Source organism: Toxorhynchites rutilus, chromosome 2, assembly GCF_029784135.1.
Source record: "Toxorhynchites rutilus septentrionalis strain SRP chromosome 2, ASM2978413v1, whole genome shotgun sequence".
In the NCBI taxonomy this organism is placed as follows: domain Eukaryota; kingdom Metazoa; phylum Arthropoda; class Insecta; order Diptera; family Culicidae; genus Toxorhynchites; species Toxorhynchites rutilus.
The window spans coordinates 118,523,350-118,545,957 of NC_073745.1; the positions used below are offsets into that span (position 1 = coordinate 118,523,350).

Consider the following 22,608-nt stretch of genomic DNA (forward strand, 5'->3'; position numbering starts at 1 on the left):
CTCACATATATGAGTATATTTTCTCACCATGCTACTAACAACAACAAAACCGATATTTTTCGACCACTAATAGACATTATTTATATTTAGTATCCAACGTTAATCGATGGCGGGGTATACTTCACACGCTAGTTGTTGACAGTAGAGATACCTATATATTACGATGACCTTTTCCATTCCTCGTTCACATTTCATACATTACGACGGCGCATGCGAAGTAGCTCTATATAGCAAAAGTTGGAAAAAAGTAACCACAATAAAAGACAGATTACGCGATGTTGTAAATAGCCATTCAGTTAGTTATGTTTTCATTCAGCAAAACTCTACTATAAGCCATCATCATCAGCCTATCCTACGGTGTTAGGACGACACAAAAGTGGGCATTATGAATGATGCCCCAGTTTCATCATGGTGCATGTTAAATTTATCATTTCTTTTTTCCATTTTTTCTCTCTCTTCCCGATTATGATGATCTGTAAAATGTGAATGCTCCGCACGATCTTCTGCGCAAAACTCATCGCACTCATATATGGCACACGCATATGCTCGAATTGGCGAATGTGCGAACATTTCGTTCATTATTGGATGATTTAAACAAAAACACACGAATGAACTGCATCAAAAATCTCTATAGGATGTTCAAATCGATATATGTGCCATTCTCAACGACACCACCGGTACGCTGATGTCCTGTGCCTGGAAGAATCACAACTGTAGAGTTGGGCTGATCGTCGGTACGTAGGATGTAGGATGAATCGCTTTCGGCAAAGAATTTCTAGACTGTGGTGGAAGATGAAACATATCTCTAGATTTGTTCTGTGTGTCTGTTACTGTATAGTTTACTAACGAATTGGACAACACAAATTTTTCTAACTGAAGTTTGATAACTGTAAAATTGATATCGGTTTGCATTTGGTGCTGGGTTCGAAAATCTACCGCAAAATTTGCCTGCTTACAATCCTTGGTTCCACCTTCCCCAATTTTTGTTTGTTTGTATCCACTGTCCCCACAAAAGTCTATTCTGTCCAAATTTTAATTGAAATACTAATACTAATGATTATTTTATCTCGTCCCCCAACAAAAAAAACAAAGGCACCGGCAGTAATGCATGCTACGTGGAGAAGGTTGAAAACTGCGAACTGTTCGATGGCGTCAAGGATCCGAAGAAGAAGCATGTGCTGATCAACACCGAATGGGGTGCGTTCGGAGACAATGGCGCCCTAGACTTTGTGCGGACGGAGTATGATCGGGAGATCGATCGCTTCAGTATAAACCCCGGCAGACAGATGTAAGTATATTGGAAAAAATGAATTTCATAAATGGTGGCTATATAGAGTGGACCATTCTACGGAATAAATCGGTTTTACAACCCCTCACAATGAAGACAATTTTTTTCGTCTTTCAATCAAAACGATGCTCGGGATCACTAGCGGAAGAGCGCAAAAAGATAGAACAAGTTTTTGCTGCGAAAAAATACGAATTCGCGTTGCTTTGACAGTAGAGCAATTCCAAATGAAATCGTCAAATGACAAAACATGAGTATTTTTGATTCGAATAAAAGTTTGTATTCCGTTTGGGTTGGAGGAAATATGAGTTTTCCACTGCATTTAGAAATTTTTTGACTCAAGTGTAACTTTTGAAAAGCGCGTATCGATTCTAGTAAGAGAAATCTTTGATAATTTATATCTCAAAAACTATGAGTCATACAGATATAGTGTCTTAGAAAGAGCTATAGAGTATTGATGTCCAAACGTGAAAGAAATATGCACTGAGAAAAAAAATAGTACTTTTTTTATTTACAAAAAAAAACATTAATTTGCAATTTCTAAAATATATATTTTTGTTTTTTTATTAGAAGTCATGTAGAAAATAAAAAAAATTGGTGCAAGATGGTAAAGCTATTTTTGACAAACTTCGTGGAACATCGAATTTTTATGAATTTTCGAAACTTCGAATTTTGTCGTGTTATACCGCCATGTTCAAGAAATTTAATGAATTTGCTTATAATTTTCAACAACTTTTCCAAATATACCATTATGGTAAAACTATATGTTTAGGAGTTACGTTGAAAAACATTATCGCTAAGTTTTGTTTTAACCCACAAATGTTTTTCAACGTAACTCCTAAACATATAATTACGTGACCAGAAAGACCTCGATCAGCACATTCCTAATATCGGACGATCGAGGTCAGCCAATAGCCAGCCAGGAGACGATTCCAGCCGCATCAGCAAATCTACACAATAAATACAACAGCAGAACCTTCACCCGTGTTCAGTTTCAGTTCTATTATATCCTGTATCGGTGTCGCGCGTCGTTCGTCGTTTTAAATAAAGTGAAAAATAAATTATATCTTTTTTTTTAAATCTCAAACACGCCGTCCCAAACAAGATTGGCGCAGCCGTGCGGTTCCAGTGTGTGAATAAGTAACGTGTGCGTTAAAACAGTGCAAAAGCTAGGATTGGTAAATCCAGCTAAAGTGAGTCCGCGATTTATGAAAAACGAACTTGTTTAAGTGATAGCATCGAGCGCCGCTCGCGCAGTGACATTCGAGTTGAGTCTCCGCCGCGCACCGCACCTCACCGCTGGAAGAACCAGGAACCCCGCACAAAACACGATTGCAAAGGTAAGTTTTTTTTCTCTTCTTTAAATCCCCCTTACGCTATAAAGAAATTAACTTGCCGCGGTCAGTGGCATATTTTTTTTTGTGCACCGAGTCCGTTCTAAGAGAGAGACTCGGACATAATTTTCAATTGTCACTAACTGCCCGGAGGAAGGAGTGTTCTAAGCGAAATCCTACTCCATCCAGAATTGTGGTGTTCCAAGAGAAATACAATTCTAGAAACCACAGTTTCCGAGTTCTAAGAGAAACCGAGTTCTAAGAGAACGTGTGCGTTTTCAAATAACACAATTGCAGACAAATCTGGAGCCACACGAGTTCTAAGAGAACGTGTGTGCTTTAATTTGTTTCACATTTTACGGCCTTATTAATGCCAAAGACAAAAACTGCTCTGAAGAAAACCCGCGATTTTCTTAGAAACGTGAGGCGCAGTAATTGCGAACCTTCAGATTCTGAAGAAAGCATCTCCTCTATTGATTCAGGGGATTTAGCTCACATTCCAATCAAAGAAGTTCCATCCATTGACAACCTTTCACTAAACGAAGGCCCAAATATGGAACAATTTAGTACGCAAATGCAGAAAGTTATAGAAATGATGGATGAATTCTCTGCTAAACAAAAAAAACATGACAGAATGTTCCAACAAATCGAAACACGCTTAAATAACCCAATGCAGGTAGATCAAGCTACCATTGCACAACCCATTTTTGTACAACCTACCGTGGAACAAATTCAAAATCAAGCCATCAGCTTCGAGATGTTATGCAAGATTCCCGACCCAATAAAAATGATCCCGACTTTTGACGGCAACCAGAAACAATTAAACGCATGGCTAACAACAGCGAACGAAACACTAGATGCTTTTCGATCCCTTGTTACGCCACAACAATACAAAATGTACACCACCGCGGTAATCAACAAAGTACAGGGGAAAGCAAAAGACATAATATGTCTTGCAGGTAACCCTGACGGTTTTGAAAGTATAGCAGAAGTACTGAAGAATGCTCTTGGTGATCGTCAAGAGCTTTCTACATACAAATGCCAGCTATGGCAATGCAAGATGACCAAAGATATGAGCTTCGCCAAATATTACAACAAATCGAAGGGAATAATCCAAAACATAAAAACATTAGCCAAACAGAATGAAAGATACCGAATAAATTGGGAAATTATTAATGAATTCATTGAAAAGGACGGGTTAGCAGCTTTTATTGCTGGTTTATGCGAACCTTACTTTGGCTACGCCCAAGCAGCGAGACCAAAGGACATAGAAGACGCCTATGCTTTTCTGTGTAAATTTAGGTCTAAAGAAATAACAGCTCACACTATGACACCCGGTAATTTCAATAGAAAATACGAGAACAAAGATTTCGAAAACAAGGCTAATAATAAACCCTTCCAACAGAATAAAACCTTTAAACCATTCAAATTCGAGAATCAAAAACAAGAACGAAATGAAATCGAACCTATGGATACAAGCACCACACGCAGTAAATTAACAATAAATAAGAGAACTATAAACAACCACGAAGTAACGAAAATCGACTCCGGCGACGAATTCTCAGAAAATCTCAAATCAGATAGCGAATCAGATGATGACCTAGACTTAAATTTTCACTCGGGGTCCACAAATCAAGATCTAACTTAAATTATCTTCCCTATCTAAAACTGAAACATCCACAAACCAAAAAGTTATTAAACATCCTTATAGATTCTGGAGCAAACAAGAATATCATTGCACCAGGTATCCTACAGAAAACTAGTACAGTACCAGACACAAAAATCAAAAGTGTTTGCGGAACCAACAGTGTGAAGGAAAAAGGACGAATAGACCTTTTCAATGGCGCGTTCAAACCGATTCTGTTTTACATATTGAAATTCCATTATTTTTTCGACGGTCTGATAAGATCAGAATCATTAGCAAACTTAAAAGCTCACATAAACTACGAAAATGAAACCTTAACACATATCAAAAACTTTATAAGAAGACCTTTATTCAACCTGAACTCTATAGAGCGCAAGACAATAAAACTACTATATACATCGTTTCCGCATATAAAAACCCCACGAATTTACCAAAAATTGAATTAACCGTTAACAACTTTGAAACTATTTCCCCCTTCCCGATAAAACCTACGGAGAACATATCCGAGAAAGAAATTGACAATATCATTAGAACGAATCACCTATCCCCACTAGAAAAATCAAAATTAATTAAAGTCCTCTACGAAAATCAAACAGTCTTGTTGAAACAAGGAGAAAGACTTACTTCCACCTCAGCAACCAAACATAAAATTTTAACAGATAACGATCTTCCTATCTACACAAAGAATTACCGATACCCCCATCATTTCAAACGAGACGTTCAAGAACAGATACAAAAAATGCTAGACAATGGTATTATTCGACCATCTAAAAGTCCATACTCCTCACCTATTTGGGTCGTGCCAAAAAAGATAGACGCATCTGGCAAAAACAAAGTAAGAGTTGTAATCGACTATAGGAAGTTGAACGAACATACCATCGACGACAGATATCCCATGCCCCAAATTGAAGAAATCCTTGATTCTCTGGGAAAATCCGAATACTTTTCGACAATTGATTTGAAATCTGGGTTCCACCAGATACCAATGGACCCAAAACATATCGAAAAAACAGCTTTCTCTACAGACAAAGGGCATTTCGAATTCACCAGAATGCCTTTTGGACTAAAAAACGCCCCTGCTACATTCCAGAGCGCAATGAATGATATTCTCGGCAATTATATCGGAACGAAATGTTATGTGTATCTAGATGACATAGTTATTACTGGATACAATTTGGAGAACCATTTAGAAAATCTTCAATCAATTTTAAAACGTTTATCAGAATTCAATTTAAAGATACAATTAGATAAATGTGAATTTCTCAAAAGACAAACAGAATTCTTAGGACACATAATAACATCCGAAGGAGTAAAACCAAATCCGGAAAAAATTGAAAAAATCATTCAATGGCCTCTGCCCAGAAATCAGAAGGAAATTAAACAATTTATTGGCCTAGTTGGATACTATAGAAGATTCATTCAGGATTTTTCAAAAATCACAGTATCCCATGACTAAATATTTAAAAAAAGATTCGACAGTCGAATCACAAGATCCTTCATACCTCAACTCTTTTAATACACTTAAACAGATACTCTCCACAGATCAAATATTGGCGTACCCACAATTCGAGTATCCTTTCATATTAACTACAGATGCATCCGGTTTTGCTCTGGGTGCTGTACTTTCACAAATACAAGACAATGTTGAAAGACCAATCGCATTTGCCTCCCGAACACTTTCAGACACAGAATCTAGATATGCGACTAATGAAAAAGAAGCACTAGCCATTATTTGGGCAGTGACCAAATGCAAGCCATATTTATATGGTCAGAAATTCACTCTCATAACCGACCATAAACCCTTAATATTCATCAAATCCTCAGACAAAAATTCCAAAATCTTACGGTGGCGCTTAGATTTAGAAAACTACGACTACGAAATTAAATACAGAGAAGGAAAGTCCAACGTTGTAGCGGACGCTTTGAGCAGGATGCCAATCGAAACAAACGTTAACATAACAAATAATAATGCAACTTCCAATTTTTCAGATCCCGACAACCAAGAGGACGGTGCAGCATCGATTATGAATAACGCCCCGCAGTCAAACTACCCCGATAACCTCCCTAATTCCTCCGATTCACAAACAGTTCACTCCGCCGATGATTCCTTCAACTATTTTATTCACTTCTCCGAACGTCTACTAAATTACTTCCGCAACCAGATAATCTTCAGAATTTCAAGGTTGGATACCGTCATTCAAGAAACATTATTTCAAAACTACCACAGGACAATCGTATCACAACCTTCCTTCAGCAAAGATCAAATAACCCACTTCCTAAAAAACTTTTCACAACGGGAAACAAACAGCCCTTATGGCCCCGGAGAACCTCATATAAACTATTCAGGAATCTTTCAAAGAAAATTTCAGTCAAAAGGGACACTTTGTATTTACTGACAGGATGGTAGAAGATGTCCAAAACGAAAACAGACAAGATCAAATAATAGTAAAAGAACACGAGAGGGCACATCGTGGTATCTCGGAAGTGGAAGCACAAATTAAAAGATCGTATTTCTTCCCCAACATGTGCATGAAAATTCGAAAGTTTATAAACTCCTGCGAAATATGTAACACGCACAAGTACGAGAGGAAACCATTTAATATAAAGGTATCCCCAAGACCAATCACTGAAAAACCGTTAGATAGATTCCACATGGACATATTCATTATAGATAAACATTGCTTTTTATCTTTAATCGATTCGTTTTCAAAACATTTGCAAATGATTTTTCTTAAATCGAAAAATTTAATACATGTTCAGAAAGCATTGGGAAAATACATCAGTAACTTCGGAGTGCCTAAACAAATCATAACGGACCATGAAACTACTTTTAGGTCTATCCAACTTAAAGATTTTCTCGCTCAATTAGGAACACTAATAGATTACGCAGCATCATCTGAGTCTAACGGACAAATTGAACGTGCACACTCAACTATTATAGAAATCTTTAACACCAATAAACATAAATTCAGAACCATGGGAACTAAATCAATTGTCAAGTTATCTGTAGCATTGTACAATAATACTGTGCACTCTTCCACTCAATACACACCAAACGAGATTCTTTTTAACCAAAATAATATTGTCAACCCAGAAGAAATTTTAAGGGATGCACAAGAATTGTTCATCAAAGCTAAAGTAAACATGGAGAAGTCACAGAAACATGTTATTAACCAGAATGTAAAGAAAGAAGATCCACCCAATATAAACGAAGGGCAAGAAGTTTTCGTCACACCAAATATTCGAACCAAAAAAACAAGCAAGAGCAAACAAAACCAACGCCAATGCGGTAACAGACCACACATTTAAAAACAACAATGGAGTGAAACGACATAAAAATAAAATCAAAAGACCGAAGAAATTATAATGTAACTTTTATCTCATTATGTATTCCAGATGCTCCTCTCATACATAGGAATCATAGGAATCATCGTACTCTCGAAAACCTCATGTCAAGAACTCACAATTAGAAATCTCCATAAAGATCTCATCTTGATGCACAAGATAAACCCTTGTAAGATCCAGACAGGGAACATTAGGATTGTCCATCCAATTAATTTAACAGATCTAGAGATTACAATCAATCAACTTACGAACCTAGTATACCACAAACAAAAACAGAACAATGTACTTAACCAAATTAGCAAACACAAAATACGCGAATTGTACTCTAATTTTCTACTCATAAAACCAACGACGCATAAGAGAACAAGGAGATGGGACATCATCGGTACAACATGGAAATGGATAGCCGGGAGCCCGGACGCCCAAGACCTACGAATAATCGACAGAAGCTTGAACCAATTAGTCGAAGAGAACAACCACCAAATCAAAATCAACGAACAAATTGGCAATAGCATATCGGAACTAACATCCGCCATCAACGAAATAATCGAAAAACAACACATCAATCAAATCATTCTTGATGATATCGACATAATCACAACTATTCTAAATATCGACACACTCAACAAAATCCTCATCAACATCCAAGAAGCGATACTTTTTTCAAAAATGCGCGTTACGAATAGTAAAATATTATCTAGCAAAGAAATGTACTTGATTAAAACTATCATTAACAACCAAGGAGAACAGACGGAGATTCCAGAAGAAACACTTAACCTTGTGACTCCAAAGATAGCAACCAGTGAGAACACTCTGCTCTACATTTTGCATGTCCCAGAATTAGAACCACAAGAATCTACAGTTATCCGTATATACCCGTTGAATCAGAACGACACCGTCATAAAAGATTACCCTCAATTCGTAATAAAGCAAGGCAGACAACTTCTAACTACATCAAAACCAGAAAACTACGTACAATTAAACACGTACACAAGAGAGTTCAAAGACTCTTGTATTTACCCACTCATCATGGGCAACGAACCACACTGCCTCATGGAAAAGAATGAAAGAACCTCAGCAAAACTGATAACCAATAACAAAGTTTTAATCACTAACGCGAATAATTATGAATTGCATTGCAGATTGCGGACCAAGTAACAGGCTACTTTCTGGAAATTTTGTAATATCCTTCTCGAATTGTACAATCACCTACATGGGACACAATTTTACATCGAAGGAGAAAATTAGCGAAACTGAAACAATCCAAGGAGCTCTCCATGAACTTTTCATCAACAAACAAACCATAAGAAAACATGACGTTGCAAAAATAGAAGAAGTAGCGCTTTCAAACAGGAAACATTTGGATGAAGTATCCTTACAACAAGAAACCGACCAAAAATGGAAATGGACTCTAGTAGGAGGAACATCTCTATCTTCAACTCTTTTAATAAAGGGTGTGTCACATCAAATTGCATCACGGAAAAAACGCTGTAGAAATTTAATTTTTAGGAATTATATGTTCAGCTTTCGCTTATAATCAGATAAGAGTGTATAGACCACGTTGGCCATGCTTCACTGTCAATTTTTCGTAAATTTGGAAAAATGTCGTCGAACGAAAAAGAGCGTCGTGAATTAATCCTGTGCACTCATTTCGAGAATCCGGAGTTGTCACATCGGGACATCGGTAAGATGCTGGGAATCGTCCAATCCACGGTCAGCAGAGTACTAAAACGATACTTCGAGAACCTAACCATCGACCGGAAGGTGAAGAGCGGCAAAAATGAATGCTCCGTCAGTGAAAAAGATCACAAGCGCGTAGTTAAGCAGTTTTGACGTGATCCGAGAAGTTCGGTCCGGGATGTCGCCAATAAGCTGAATTTGTCAAGTTCATTCGTCCAGCGGACCAAGCAGCGGGAGGGCTTGCGTACATACAAGGTTCAGAAGGCTCCTAACCGCGACGAAAGGCAAAACATGGTGGGGAAGACGCGAGCCCGGAAGCTGTATACCGAAATGCTGACGAAGCCGCATTGCCTGGTAATGGACGACGAAACCTACGTCAAAGCGGACTTTCGTCAGCTACCGGGCCTGTTGTTCTTCTCCGCAGAGGACAAATTCAGCGTTCCGGAGGAGATTCGCAAGCAGAAACTATCCAAGACTGCCAAAAAGTACATGGTGTGGCAAACGATCTGCTCTTGCGGAAATAGGAGCGCCTCCTTCGTGATGACCGGCACGGTAAACGGGCAGGTTTACCTTAAGGAGTGCCTACAGAAGCGCTTACTACCACTATTGAAGCAGCACGAGGGCCCGACCATCTTCTGGCCGGATCTCGTTTCGTGCCACTATTCAAAGGACGTGTTGGAGTGTTACGAAGCCAACGGGATCACCTTCGTGCCAAAGGAAATGAACCCGCCCAACGCGCCGGAGCTTCGCCCAATAGAGAAATATTGGGCGATTATGAAGCAGGCCCTCCGGAAGAACCCAAAAGTTGTCAAATCGGAAGCGGACTTCAAGAGAAAATGGATTTCTGTTCAAAAAAAAACTACAACTTGACGTTGTACAGAACCTTATGGACGGGGTAAAGAGGAAGGTGCGAGCATACGGGCTTGGGCTCGAAGTATGAATAAAAAGAAAATGCCAAAAGTTGTTGATTAGTTTTTATTTTACTATCTAAAATTTTCAAAAGGATTGGTCTACTGGGCGAATTTCTACAGCGTTTTTTCCGTGATGCAATTTGATGTGACACACCCTTTAATCATCTTGATTTTGATCTATTATCATATAAAATCCATCCAGCAAAGACAGTACCGAAAACATAAACACCAAAAGAAGAACGTATCATCAAGTACCCAAAATGACCAGCCAAGTGCCGAGGACGACACTTTTTCACCCCCCCGATGAATTACGTGACCAGAAAGACCTCGATCAGCACATTCCTAATATCGGACGATCGAGGTCAGCCAATAGCCAGCCAGGAGACGATTCCAGCCGCATCAGCAAATCTACACAATAAATACAACAGCAGAACCTTCACCCGTGTTCAGTTTCAGTTCTATTATATCCTGTATCGGTGTCGCGCGTCGTTCGTCGTTTTAAATAAAGTGAAAAATAAATTATATCTTTTTTTTTAAATCTCAAACACGCCGTCCCAAACAAGATTATATATTTTACCATAATGATGTATTTGGAAAAGTTGTTGAAAATTATAAGCAAATTCATAAAATTTCATAAACATGGCTGTATGACACGACAAACATATTAAAAGAGTCTTCTTACTTCAAAAAAGACAATAAATTAGAAATATATTTTTTTTAAATATCACGAGAATGACTGAATTTAGAAGGAGATTGCTAAAGAGCTTTTTTGTTTTAAATCACATCAGAATTCATAATTTGTGACTAAAAATGATTGTTAACATACAAAAATTCAAAGTTTCGAAAATTAATAAAAATTCGTTGTTCCACAAAGTTTGTTAAAAAAGTTTCACCGTAATGTACTCATTTTTTAAATTTTCTACATGACTTATATTTCATATGAAAAAATTGAAAAAAAAATTAAAAAAATACATATACAAATTCAAAAAAAATTAAATTGAAAAATTAGATATAATTTTAAAATTAATTTTAATTTTAAAATATCTCGAGAATGGCTGCATTTAGAAATCACATCAGGATTCATAATTCGTGGCTAAAAATGATTGTTAACATACAAAAATTCGAAGTTTCGAAAATTCATAAAAATTCGATGTTCCACAAAGTTCGTCAGAAATGGTTTTACAATCTTGGACTCATTTTTTTAATTTTCTACATTACTTCTATATTATATGAAAAAAATAAAAAATACATATATAAATTATTAAAAAAAATTAATTAGAAAAGACAATAAATTAGAAATGTTTTTTCTAATATTTCGAGAATTACTGCAGTTAGAAGGAGATCGATAAAGAGCTTATTCATTTGAAATCACATCAGAATTCATAATTTATGGCTATAAATGATTGTCAACATACAAAAATTGGAAGTTTCGAAAATTCGATGTTCCACAAAGTTCGTCAAAAATAGTTTTACCATCTTGTATCCATTTTTTAATTTTTTTAATGACTTATATTTTCTATGAAAAAAAAATATATGTATGTTTTAGATAATTAGAGATAATTTTTAAAGTTTTTTTTGTAAATAAAAAAGTGTTATTTTTTTACAGTGTATATTTTTTTCACGTTTGGACATCAATATTCTATAACCCTTTCTAAGGGTGGGTTTAGATTAGGGATATATTCATGTGAAGAAATATGATGAGATTTATAGAAATCGCATCAACCGTTTACACCGTGAACTTCTATAATGAATATATTCATATTTTCGGTGAATTTCTTCACCTGAAGTAGAACTGCATCCAACTTTAGTGATTTCTCACCAGTGAGAAATTCACAAGCGTTTACATATGCTGAATTTATTCAAGTTATATATACCTCGAATAAGTGTATCATATTTATTCTCACCCGTTTACACCTATTTTCACGTGAATAAATCCATCTATAGCTATAGATCTCCCTAATGTAAACCCGCCATAAGACACTATTTCGGTAGGACTCATAGTTTTTTAGATATAAATCATCAAAGATTTTTCTTACTAAAATCAATACGCCCTTTTCAAAAGTTAAACTTGAGTAAAAAAAATCCCAAATGCTGTGGAAAATTAATATTTCCGCCAACCCAAACGGGATACTAACTTTCGTTAGAATTAAAAATACAAGTTTTCAAATTCTGCATTTTTAGTTCAATTTCATTTGGAATTGCACAGTAGTCGTGGGCATAGACTCAGAAAGTTGGAACAATAAAATCTAGATAGGTGCAACACGATTGAAAAAATTAGCTCAGTTTCACATCATTGGAACGATGTAAGCAATGTTCAAGCTTGATGCAAGATAATAAATAATTTTCCGAATTTCTATTTCTACTCTACTGAATTTTCTAATATTGAATCGTATCAAGTTCGAGATGTTCTTGAACTCACGTTTGTGAGCAATAAGAATTTGTTTCACGTACAACGTGTTTTCGTTGTAAGGACGATAGTTTGACAGATTCGCATGATTTCGTAATTCAATGCAACGCAAAACATTTCGCAAGAACCAATTTCGCACCTGAAAAATTCGCTCATTCTAAAACAAGCTCGGTGGGGGTCTTCATAGCCACATTGGTTGCGCGTACGCTTACTACGCGATCGATCATGAGTTCAAAACTCAGGGCGCTCAATTGAGCATCTTTGTGTTGTTCTAGAATAAATGCGTCAACGCAACGATCATTATGCAAGCTCTGCTATTTGAGAAACTCTGATTGCAACAAGAAAAAAAAATACATCGGGCTGTTGTGCTGTTAATAACACAACAATGATTATATCAACTGTCTCCGCTGTCCGGTCTGCCGAACAATGGAAAACAGAAGGAATAATCTTACGTCTAAATGGCTACTACTGTGTAATTTACCATATGTAATGAAACAGAAGGAATACTCTTACGCCTAAAAACGACTACTGTATAATTTACAATTTATAGAAACCATAAACATGTAACATGTACACGAATAAAAACTAGGCTCTGTCACTGCTAAAAAATTGCTAATGAGCCTAAATAAATTAACAAATGGAATGAAAAAAACAAGCTCTAGCGTTAGAATAACACTGGAAAGTATTGCGAATTTACTTTCAAAGTTAATAACATTAATCATTAGTTCATAACGTTTCCAAAATGCAGAAACACTGCTCAAACAATAAAGGGTGTGTCACATCAAATTGCATCACGGAAAAAACGCTGTAGAAATTCGCCCAGTAGACCGATCCTTTTGAAAATTTTAGACAGTAAAATAAAAACTATTAAACAACTTTTGGCATTTTCTTTTTATTCATACTTCGAGCCCAAGCCCGTATGCTCGCACCTTCTTCTTTACCCCGTCCATAAGGTTCTGTACAACGTCAGGTTGTAGTTTTTTTTGAACAGAAATCCATTTTCTCTTGAAGTCCGCCTCCGATTTGACAACTTTTGGGTTCTTCCGGAGGGCCTGCTTCATAATCGCCCAATATTTCTCTATTGGGCGAAGCTCCGGCGCGTTGGGCGGGTTCATTTCCTTTGTCACGAAGGTGACCCCGTTGGCTTCGTACCACTCCAACACGTCCTTTGAATAGTGGCACGAAGCGAGATCCGGCCAGAAGATGGTCGGGCCCTCGTGCTGCTTCAATAGTGGTAGTAAGCGCTTCTGTAGGCACTCCTTAAGGTAAACCTGCCCGTTTACCGTGCCGGTCATCACGAAGGGGGGCGCTCCGCTTTCCGCAAGAGCAGATCACTTGCCACACCATGTACTTTTTGGCAAACTTGGATAGTTTCTGCTTGCGAATCTCCTCCGGAACGCTGAATTTGTCCTCTGCGGAGAAGAACAACAGGCCCGGCAGCTGACGAAAGTCCGCTTTGACGTAGGTTTCTTCGTCCATTACCAGGCAATGCGGCTTCGTCAGCATTTCGGTGTACAGCTTCCGGGCTCGCGTCTTCCCCACCATGTTTTACCTTTCGTCGCGGTTAGGAGCCTTCTGAACCTTGTATGTACGCAGGCCCTCCCGCTGCTTGGTCCGCTGGACGAATGAACTTGACAAATTCAGCTTATTGGCGACATCCCGGACCGAACTTCTCGGATCACGTCTAAACTGCTTAACTACGCGCTTGTGATCTTTTTCACTGACGGAGCATCCATTTTTGCCGTTCTTCACCTTCCGGTCGATGGTTAGGTTCTCGAAGTATCGTTTTAGTACTCTGCTGACCGTGGATTGGACGATTCCCAGCATCTTACCGATGTCCCGATGTGACAACTCCGGATTCTCGAAATGAGTGCACAGGATTAATTCACGACGCTCTTTTTCGTTCGACGACATTTTTCCAAATTTACGAAAAATTTACAGTGAAGCATGGCCAACGTAGTCTATACACTCTTATCTGATTATAAGCGAAAGCTGAAGATATAATTCCTAAAAATTAAATTTCTACAGCGTTTTTTTCCGTGATGCAATTTGATGTGACACACCCTTTATAAAGTGATCTTTTGACTATTATCACACCACTAGAGCCATCTAAGAGAAAGCGACAGAATCAAACTCGAACAACTATGAGCACGGGTATTTTCGATAATCGGAGGATGGACCGATTTTTTAGCATTTAAAAACAAGAATCAAACAATTTATCGCCCTCTCCCATGTTTCTCGATGAATGTATGAATTACACTTTCACTCAAAACACTAAACCGACTTTTTATTTCTTAAAATTTTAGACAAGAGAAAATGATCTCTGGTATGTACATGGGCGAGCTGGCTCGCCTCGCCATCGTCCGCTTCACCAAAGCCGGTCTGCTGTTCGGCGGCGTCGGTTCCGATATCCTGTTCAAACGCGGCCAGTTCTTCACTAAGTACGTGTCAGAAATCGAGTCGGACAAACCGGGCACCTACAACTACTGCCGTGACGTGTTAGATGAGTTGGGTCTGGAGCACGCAACCGATGAGGACTGCGCCAATGTGCGCTTCATCTGCGAGTGTGTATCGAGCAGGGCCGCGCATCTGGTATCTGCTGGCATTGCTGCCCTCATCAACAAGATGGACGAGAAGAGTGTAACCGTAAGTGACTGATCGAAGCGATTTTTGCCTCTACCCCATAAAAGCTCATTGATTCACGTTTTCCACTCTAACCAATCGCAGGTCGGTGTCGATGGTTCCGTGTACCGTTTCCACCCGAAGTTCCACGATCTGATGGTGCAGAAAATCCGACAGTTCGTGAAGCCCGACATCTCGTTCGATCTGATGCTGTCGGAGGACGGTTCCGGTCGTGGTGCGGCACTGGTTGCCGCCGTGGCGTGTAGAGAGGCCCTCTAAGCCGCGGCCCCTCTTAATGTCCTCATCAACCACAGATACACAAATAATACACTAGTGATTTAGGAAATAATTATGTAACATGTTAAACAAAATCACACATAGACAGCAGGTAGACAAAACGAAGTTCGAGAGGAATGCTATTATACATACATTAATCGTAACAGGTAAAATCGCAAGCAGGAAGTATCGTCAATATCAATAGGAAGAAAGTTGCCAGAATATCTAGAGCAAGGCTGCATGAGAGGATATTGTTAATTATTTATTACATAATAAAAAAATTGGAGCAAAAATCTAGAATGCAAAAGGGTAATTGTTTCTACTAACAATTCTGTTTAGCTGTACATTAATTAGTTTTACAAAATTTTACAATAATACCACTTTAAGGGATCGTGCATGTTGATACTTTTAGCAACGATAGGAAAACAGATGCAATTCAGGTTTGATTTGCTGTATGAGTTAGTCAGCAGTGACTGCTTATAGGAAAATGACACCACCATTGTCAAAGCTGATCATTCAATGATCGTCCAATCCATATGGAGCTCTATTGTAAATACATGCTTCTTCCGATTTAACTATCTCTGAGTATAGCAACAGTATAAATGAGTTGGAAACAAAACAAAAATTTGTGGCTTGTCTCAATACCTGCTTCCGACATAGTCCGGCTCGAGAAGGGAAACAAAAAGTATATTTTAAAAGAGTTGAGAGACGCTGTTAACGGACACATAGTTCAAATATTATCTACCGCCGTGAAATAGATAGCAATACCCTCGTGTTATCCATGAGTGCTGCAGCGTGGAGATGCCTAGTTTCGCCAAGTTTTGATCAATAGTCATAGTCATAGTTTACGAACCGCTATCGCTTCTCCAGGGCAAGCAATTAGTAACAATCAGTCATGAACAATTACTTGCGGGGTAATACTTGTCGGTACTACTACGCAATGCAATGAAAAATCATTGGATACGGAAAACACAAAAATACACAGGATGCAAAAATATTACGTGTTCTGTGTACCAACCAACAATTAAGAGAAAAAATATAGTAAAATGTAAATTATTAAAATTTATGAAGAAAATTACAAAATCTGATTGTAATTTTACTTTAAAAAAGTAATTTAAAAAGGGAACTATTATAATACTGTTGACAGTGAAAAAATAAATAAAGAAATACTATGGATCCAGTAGTTTACACATTACAGCGCATTTTTCAATAATAATTTGTTCATTCCATTTCAAACTTTACAGATGTTTCCGCTAATGTGCAGATATGAAACGAATCCCTTTGGTACCTAATGATAATCCTGAAACTCGCCATGGCCACGGTATATTTGCACAAAACGCAACTAAAGCTAGCCCCCAGGTATGTCTCACTACTTCTCAGCATTGGCTATGACCGCTTCTGCGTCAAGTTCTACGCAAATGAACAGGTGCTGAAGGGCAGCACTCAATGTATTCTAAAAATAACACTTAACAGCATTGTTTGATTCTAATAGCTGGAATGATAATATCACTGATCAATATACTAATTATTGTTCATTGCAGATTCGATCATCTATATCACTATCAGTCAATGACCGGACTTCGCATTTGAAGATGGAAGGAAACTTATGTAATGCATTTTTCCTCGTTTATAGCTTGATTTATTCAGAATCCGGAATCACAAAACCAGTTGTGTTTCGGGATTGGTTGAAGATACAAAAATGTGTTTATATCAAAACAAAGATAATTTATTGCTTTTTTTCAGAACAAATATACCTGCTATATTGCTAGTGTGTAAGGGTATCGCGATAACCTTCTCGCATACGGATTCTCAGGATGGTACTTTGATTAGAGTTGTGCATTTTTGATGATGTCGTAGACCGAGAGTCCCGGATTTGCCTTGATTGTTCTCAATACTCCCGTTCGTAAGTTCCACTACGATGCGTTCTTTGATCCGTCCGAATAACAGTAGTACGTTTACGGAAATATTTGAGCACATCATACACGCTCGATTTAGCCGCTTTCAGCGACTTCGCGATTTCATTCTAACTGAATCATACCTTAAGAAAGTATTCTAGCGAGAGACACGAATTTCGGACGTTTTTTTGAGTTCCGTAAAAATAAAACGAGGAATATTTTTACTATCCATTATATCATTATTTGTTCATCTATTTTCTAACAATAAAACAAAAATTGAACAGAGAATATATTCGAGGGGTTGTATCCGAGACACGACCGCTTAGGGCGTAGGACTACGCAATCTTTTCTTTTTTTGAATTGGTTTGGTTCGTTTATCATTCCGGATATTGTTTGCGGATCCGTAGGGTCACAAAGGGCGATTTTCATCATATCTCATTCCACTTCGGCATCTTCTATCTGATACGCACAATCTAACGACCAATTACCATCCTTCGTCAAAATTACTAGGTTGTAAACACTGGTGGAGTGAACAAACAAAACCCAACAACCAAACAAAACGACCCTTTTCAAGGCCACCAAATCTTTATCAAAGAGTTTAATTCTTCAAACATATCCAAAATCAACAGATAGCCAACGGAAGCCTACGTCAACTAGGCGGTCGTGTCTCAGACAGAACCTTCCAATGACTTTTCGATAAACGAATATCTAACTTTCATGAACTCTCGCACTAACCAATCGGAGCCTAATAAAGGAAATACAGAAAACTTTACGCGATTGTGACCAGCTCAGTAAAGAAATATCATGAAACAAAGGCCGAGTTATCTTATTTGAGGACAATATCTTATATACAGCTTTAAATGAAATTTAGATAATAAGAAATATTACATTGATCTTTTTAAAAATTGGGTGGTTTATATCTATTTATTTATTTGTTTATTTGTTTGAATTTAAATTCATCTGACAACATCGTCTTAATGAAATAAAATACTTATAACTAGTTAAAAACACATTAATACATGGCATTAAGCACATCAGAATTCTCGATCCTGTTTCTGAAGCGTTGTGACGGTTCTCCGAAATCAAAAAAAATTTCAACTAATGAAAATGTCCTTATCATTCCCGTTATCGGTTCATGCTGACCAAACGTTGAACGATGCGGGAACGGTTGCAGCGAATACGAGGATCGTAGGATTCGGCTGGGAGCGCGAAAGTTAACCATCTCTAGCAAGTTAGGTACATCTAATTCACCACAAATTAGTTTGGCAACGAAAGTGGCTTCTTGAATACGCCTACGACGTTCATGCGTATCCAGATTCAGTAATCGACATCTAGCTATATATGGCGGCAGATTCCGTGGATCACGCCAAGGTAGATGCCTGAGCGCTCTACGGATGAAGCGTTTCTGAATTCGTTCAATCCTGAAGCTCTACATGTGTTGGTAAGGGTTCCAAACTACCGATGCGGTTTCAAGAATTGGCCTTACAAGAGAACAGTAGAGTGACTTCAGGCAGTAAGGATCGACGATTAGCTGACGATTAGCTTTAGTGATCAGCGCAGAGCGGTGTGCGTCGAAGGTAAGTTTAGAGTCGAGCGCTACACCCAAGTCGTTGACCTGACTTACTCTCTCCAAGATGATATCATCAAACATGTACTCAAATATAATTGGCTGTCTTTTTCGATATAAAACTCATGATCACACACTTAGTAATGCTGATGGTAAGTTTGTTCAGCCGGCACCAGCATACGAACTGGTCAAGCAAGCTCTGCAACCGAAGGCAATCCTCGAGAGTTTTGATAGCCAGATAGATCTTCAAATCGCCTGCGTAGATCGATACACCGCCGGATGCGAGAATAAGCGACACGTCGTTGTAAAATATCGCAAACAGCAGTGGCCCTAGATTGCTGCCTTTTGGAACTCCCGAACAAACAGCAAACGGATATGAAGTGTGAGATTGGAGCTTAACACGGAGCGTCCTTCCAGAAAGGTATGACCTCAGCCAGTAGATGAATCCTTCAGAAGCACCAAGACGAGATAGTTTACTCAATAGGATGCGGTGGTCAATTCGGTCGAAAGCGGCTTTTATGTCGGTATAAATAGCATCAACTTGAGTTCGTTCTTCAAGGCGGTTGACACAGAACGATGAGAACTCTAGAAGATTTGTGCTAACCGAGCGTCCTGGCATAAAACCATGTTGTATTGGTGAGATATAGCTCTTCACTTCGCAGAAGACAACATCGTTCACGATCATGTCCAGCCCAATTCTGTATTCCGACGGATTTCCATTTCGTTCGAAATCGTTGTTTCGTTCGAGCTATAATTTCGCTTCACCTATTTCGAACGTTTTGCCCCTTTAATGTCCTAAGAGAAACAGATCGAACGAAATGTAAATACAACTCGAACGAAATACAGAATGGAATTTAATCAAGTCGTTCGAAATATTTCGAATCGATCGAAATACAGAATAGGGGTGCTCATATAGCTTAGATGCGGCAGAAAGGTTGGTTATCCCGCGATAGTTGATCACGTTGCACTTATCTCCTTTTTTGAAGACGGGAAACATATAGGAGTGCTTCCACACATCTGGGAAGATTCCTTGATCCAGCGAAGCTGTGTAGATACGGGAGAGTGGCAAAGCCAAAGCTGATGCACAGCGACAGAAAACTATTGCTGGAATGCCATCTGGGCCAGGAACTGTTGACCGTTTCAACTTTTTGACGTAGGATTACGTCTTTCGGGAACATATTGGGGTACAAATTGAAAAACGAATATCGATCGCATCGTGAAAAATGTCCAATTTCAAACGCTTATTGCTCAGTCATTTCATGACGGATTGATGAGATTTTTACATCAAAACATTGCGGCACTCTATAACAATTTTCCACCTTGAATAAAATAATATATATCATGTAATTAACTATCGAACAATTGAAAAATCTCAACCCCTATCCAAACGGTACTGATTGGTCGAAATTGACGTCATTTCTTTTTCGCCTGCTTCGCTTCTTTCGTTCCCCGATAAGTCAAATATTTGCATGGCGTGCGAGTGGGGGGCGCCTATTTCTCACATACCAACTGATATAAAAGGACGGTAGCATTTTTGGATCTCATTCTAGTTTCTGTGTGTCATTCACATCGACAACACGTGATTTTTTTCCCGCTCTCGCTATTGTCAATATCGATAATCTTACAGTTAGTTTGTTTTCATTCGCTTGTTTTACCGCGCGTTGGAAGTGGATTCGACATCACACGCTTTAGCGTGCTTGGTGGATATCGCCAAGAAGAAAAACATGGGACGCCAGCGTTCCAGTAATTCAACCACAGACGGTCCTTCTAAAAAGGTTCGAACTAACTCCGTTGGAAAAGCAGAAGCAAATCAGCTCCTTCAAAGCAACCAATATTCGGTTCTTCCTGAGGACAGTGGAAGTGGCGATGCTGTCAATAAGAATGAACGCGTTCGCCCGCTGTTCACGTCCATTAAAGACATAGTAAAACTCGAATCCGATCTCTCACAGCAAAACCTCCGCCCGCGATTCAAGCTCTGCAGCGTGGGTATTAAAATTGTATGCTCCAGTGTACAGGAGTATCAGCAGGCCGGAGCATATCTGAAGTCTAAAGATGTGCAATTTTACACACATGATATGCCTTAAGCGAAGCCACTGAAGGTGGTTCTACGTAGACTACCACCCGTCAGCACGGAGGACATTAAAACGGAGCTTTCCAACCTTGGTTATAAGCCGGTGAATGTGTTTATGATGTCTCGTCGACCAAATGACAACAGGTCATTTAGAGATCAGCTATTTTTGGTGCACTTCGCCAATGGCTCCACTAGTATCAGTGCACTGAAGAAAAATCCAGACCTGTTCCGACTCATTGTGTCGTGGGAGTTGTATCGTCCTCAGCACCGTGACGCTGTGCTCGAACTGTCAAAGGTTCGGGCATGGCACTTAAAAACTGCTATATGAAGCCTCGCTGCGGTAAATGTGCTGGGGATCATCGAACTGCGTCCTGTGGCCAAAGTGATGACATCATTCTCAAGTGTGCTAACTGCGATGGTGAACACCGCGCCTCCGATCGAAACAGCCCTAAGCGGGCTGAGTTTCTCACCATCCGACAATCAGCGACAACATCGAACCAACCCGGACGCAGGCGCAACGTTCGCCCCCCTCCGACCAATTCAGATGCTGAGTATACCGCTCTACAACATCGTTGACAGGTTCCGAACCTACCTCCACTTCCTCTCAACAACCATTGCACCACCAGTACACATGATCCTGCATTTTCAAACAACCAAGCGGTCTCTAACCGACGATCAGCTCAGCCCCGCCTTGCAGCTGCTGCTGCTCAGCCCAATCAGGGTTACTCCCCCGCCCTTGGTTTGTCGTACGCCAATGTTGCATCCGGCATAACCTCCGACAGTTCTGCGTTCACTACACAAGAGTTCCTCATTTTAGTGTCAGAAGTTATTACCATTATGCACACTTGGAAAACAAATGAAGAACAGCTACAAGCTGCACTGTCACTGATCAATAAATATGTCCCGTGAAGCAGTCAGCATTGCAAACTGGAATGCTTGCTCACTAAGAAGTAAGCACATTGAGTTACTCGATTTCTTCAACATCAAGAATATCGATGTTGCCATCATTACTGAAACGCACCTCAAACCGGAAATTAATATTTATCTACCGGAGTTCCGGCTTCTAAGACTCGACAGGACCAGAGCACATGGTGGGGGAGTGGCCATTGCTGTGAGGCGGATCGTCGACTGCCGCCTGTTACCGAACATACAGCTGAAAATAATCGAAGCCATCGGTATCGAAGTTCGTACATCGCTTGGACCAATCATAATCATTGCGGCGTACTGTCCTAAGCAAGTTTTTATTAGGGATGGTTCCGCCGCTTTGCTACGAAACGACTTGGCCAAGGTAACTCGGCGACGGGCGAAGTATATCATCGCAGGAGACCTGAATGCTCGACATGAGATTTGGGGCAACCGAAGACGGAATCGGAATGGGATCATCCTAGCAGAGGACTTGGAGAATGGCCATTACAACATTCTTGCGCCTGATAGTCCCACCAGAATTTCAAGATCAGGGGTTCATTCGATTCTGGACATTTTTCTCACCAATATGGCCATCTCCGAGGATCCGCTAGTCTTCGAAGAATTATCTTCTGATCACTATCCAGTGGTACTGAAGCTAGGCGCA

At 39.1% G+C, this 22,608-nt stretch overlaps 1 protein-coding gene across 5 annotated transcripts in view; it reads left to right on the top strand.

The window, feature by feature from the left end:
- Positions 1-16,700, top strand: part of LOC129771144 (hexokinase type 2) — a 96,159-nt gene extending 79,459 nt beyond the window's left edge. For 4 of the 5 annotated variants that reach the window (XM_055774546.1, XM_055774547.1, XM_055774543.1 and 1 more), the window contains 4 exons: positions 635-734; positions 1,093-1,288; positions 14,914-15,253; positions 15,335-16,700. In XM_055774546.1, the coding sequence (XP_055630521.1) occupies positions 635-734; positions 1,093-1,288; positions 14,914-15,253; positions 15,335-15,508 (810 nt within the window). In that variant the 3' untranslated portion in view covers positions 15,509-16,700. The remainder of the gene's footprint in view (positions 1-634; positions 735-1,092; positions 1,289-14,913; positions 15,254-15,334) is intronic. The other variant, XM_055774544.1, reaches the window with a different exon arrangement.
- Positions 16,701-22,608: the final 5,908 nt, after the last annotated feature.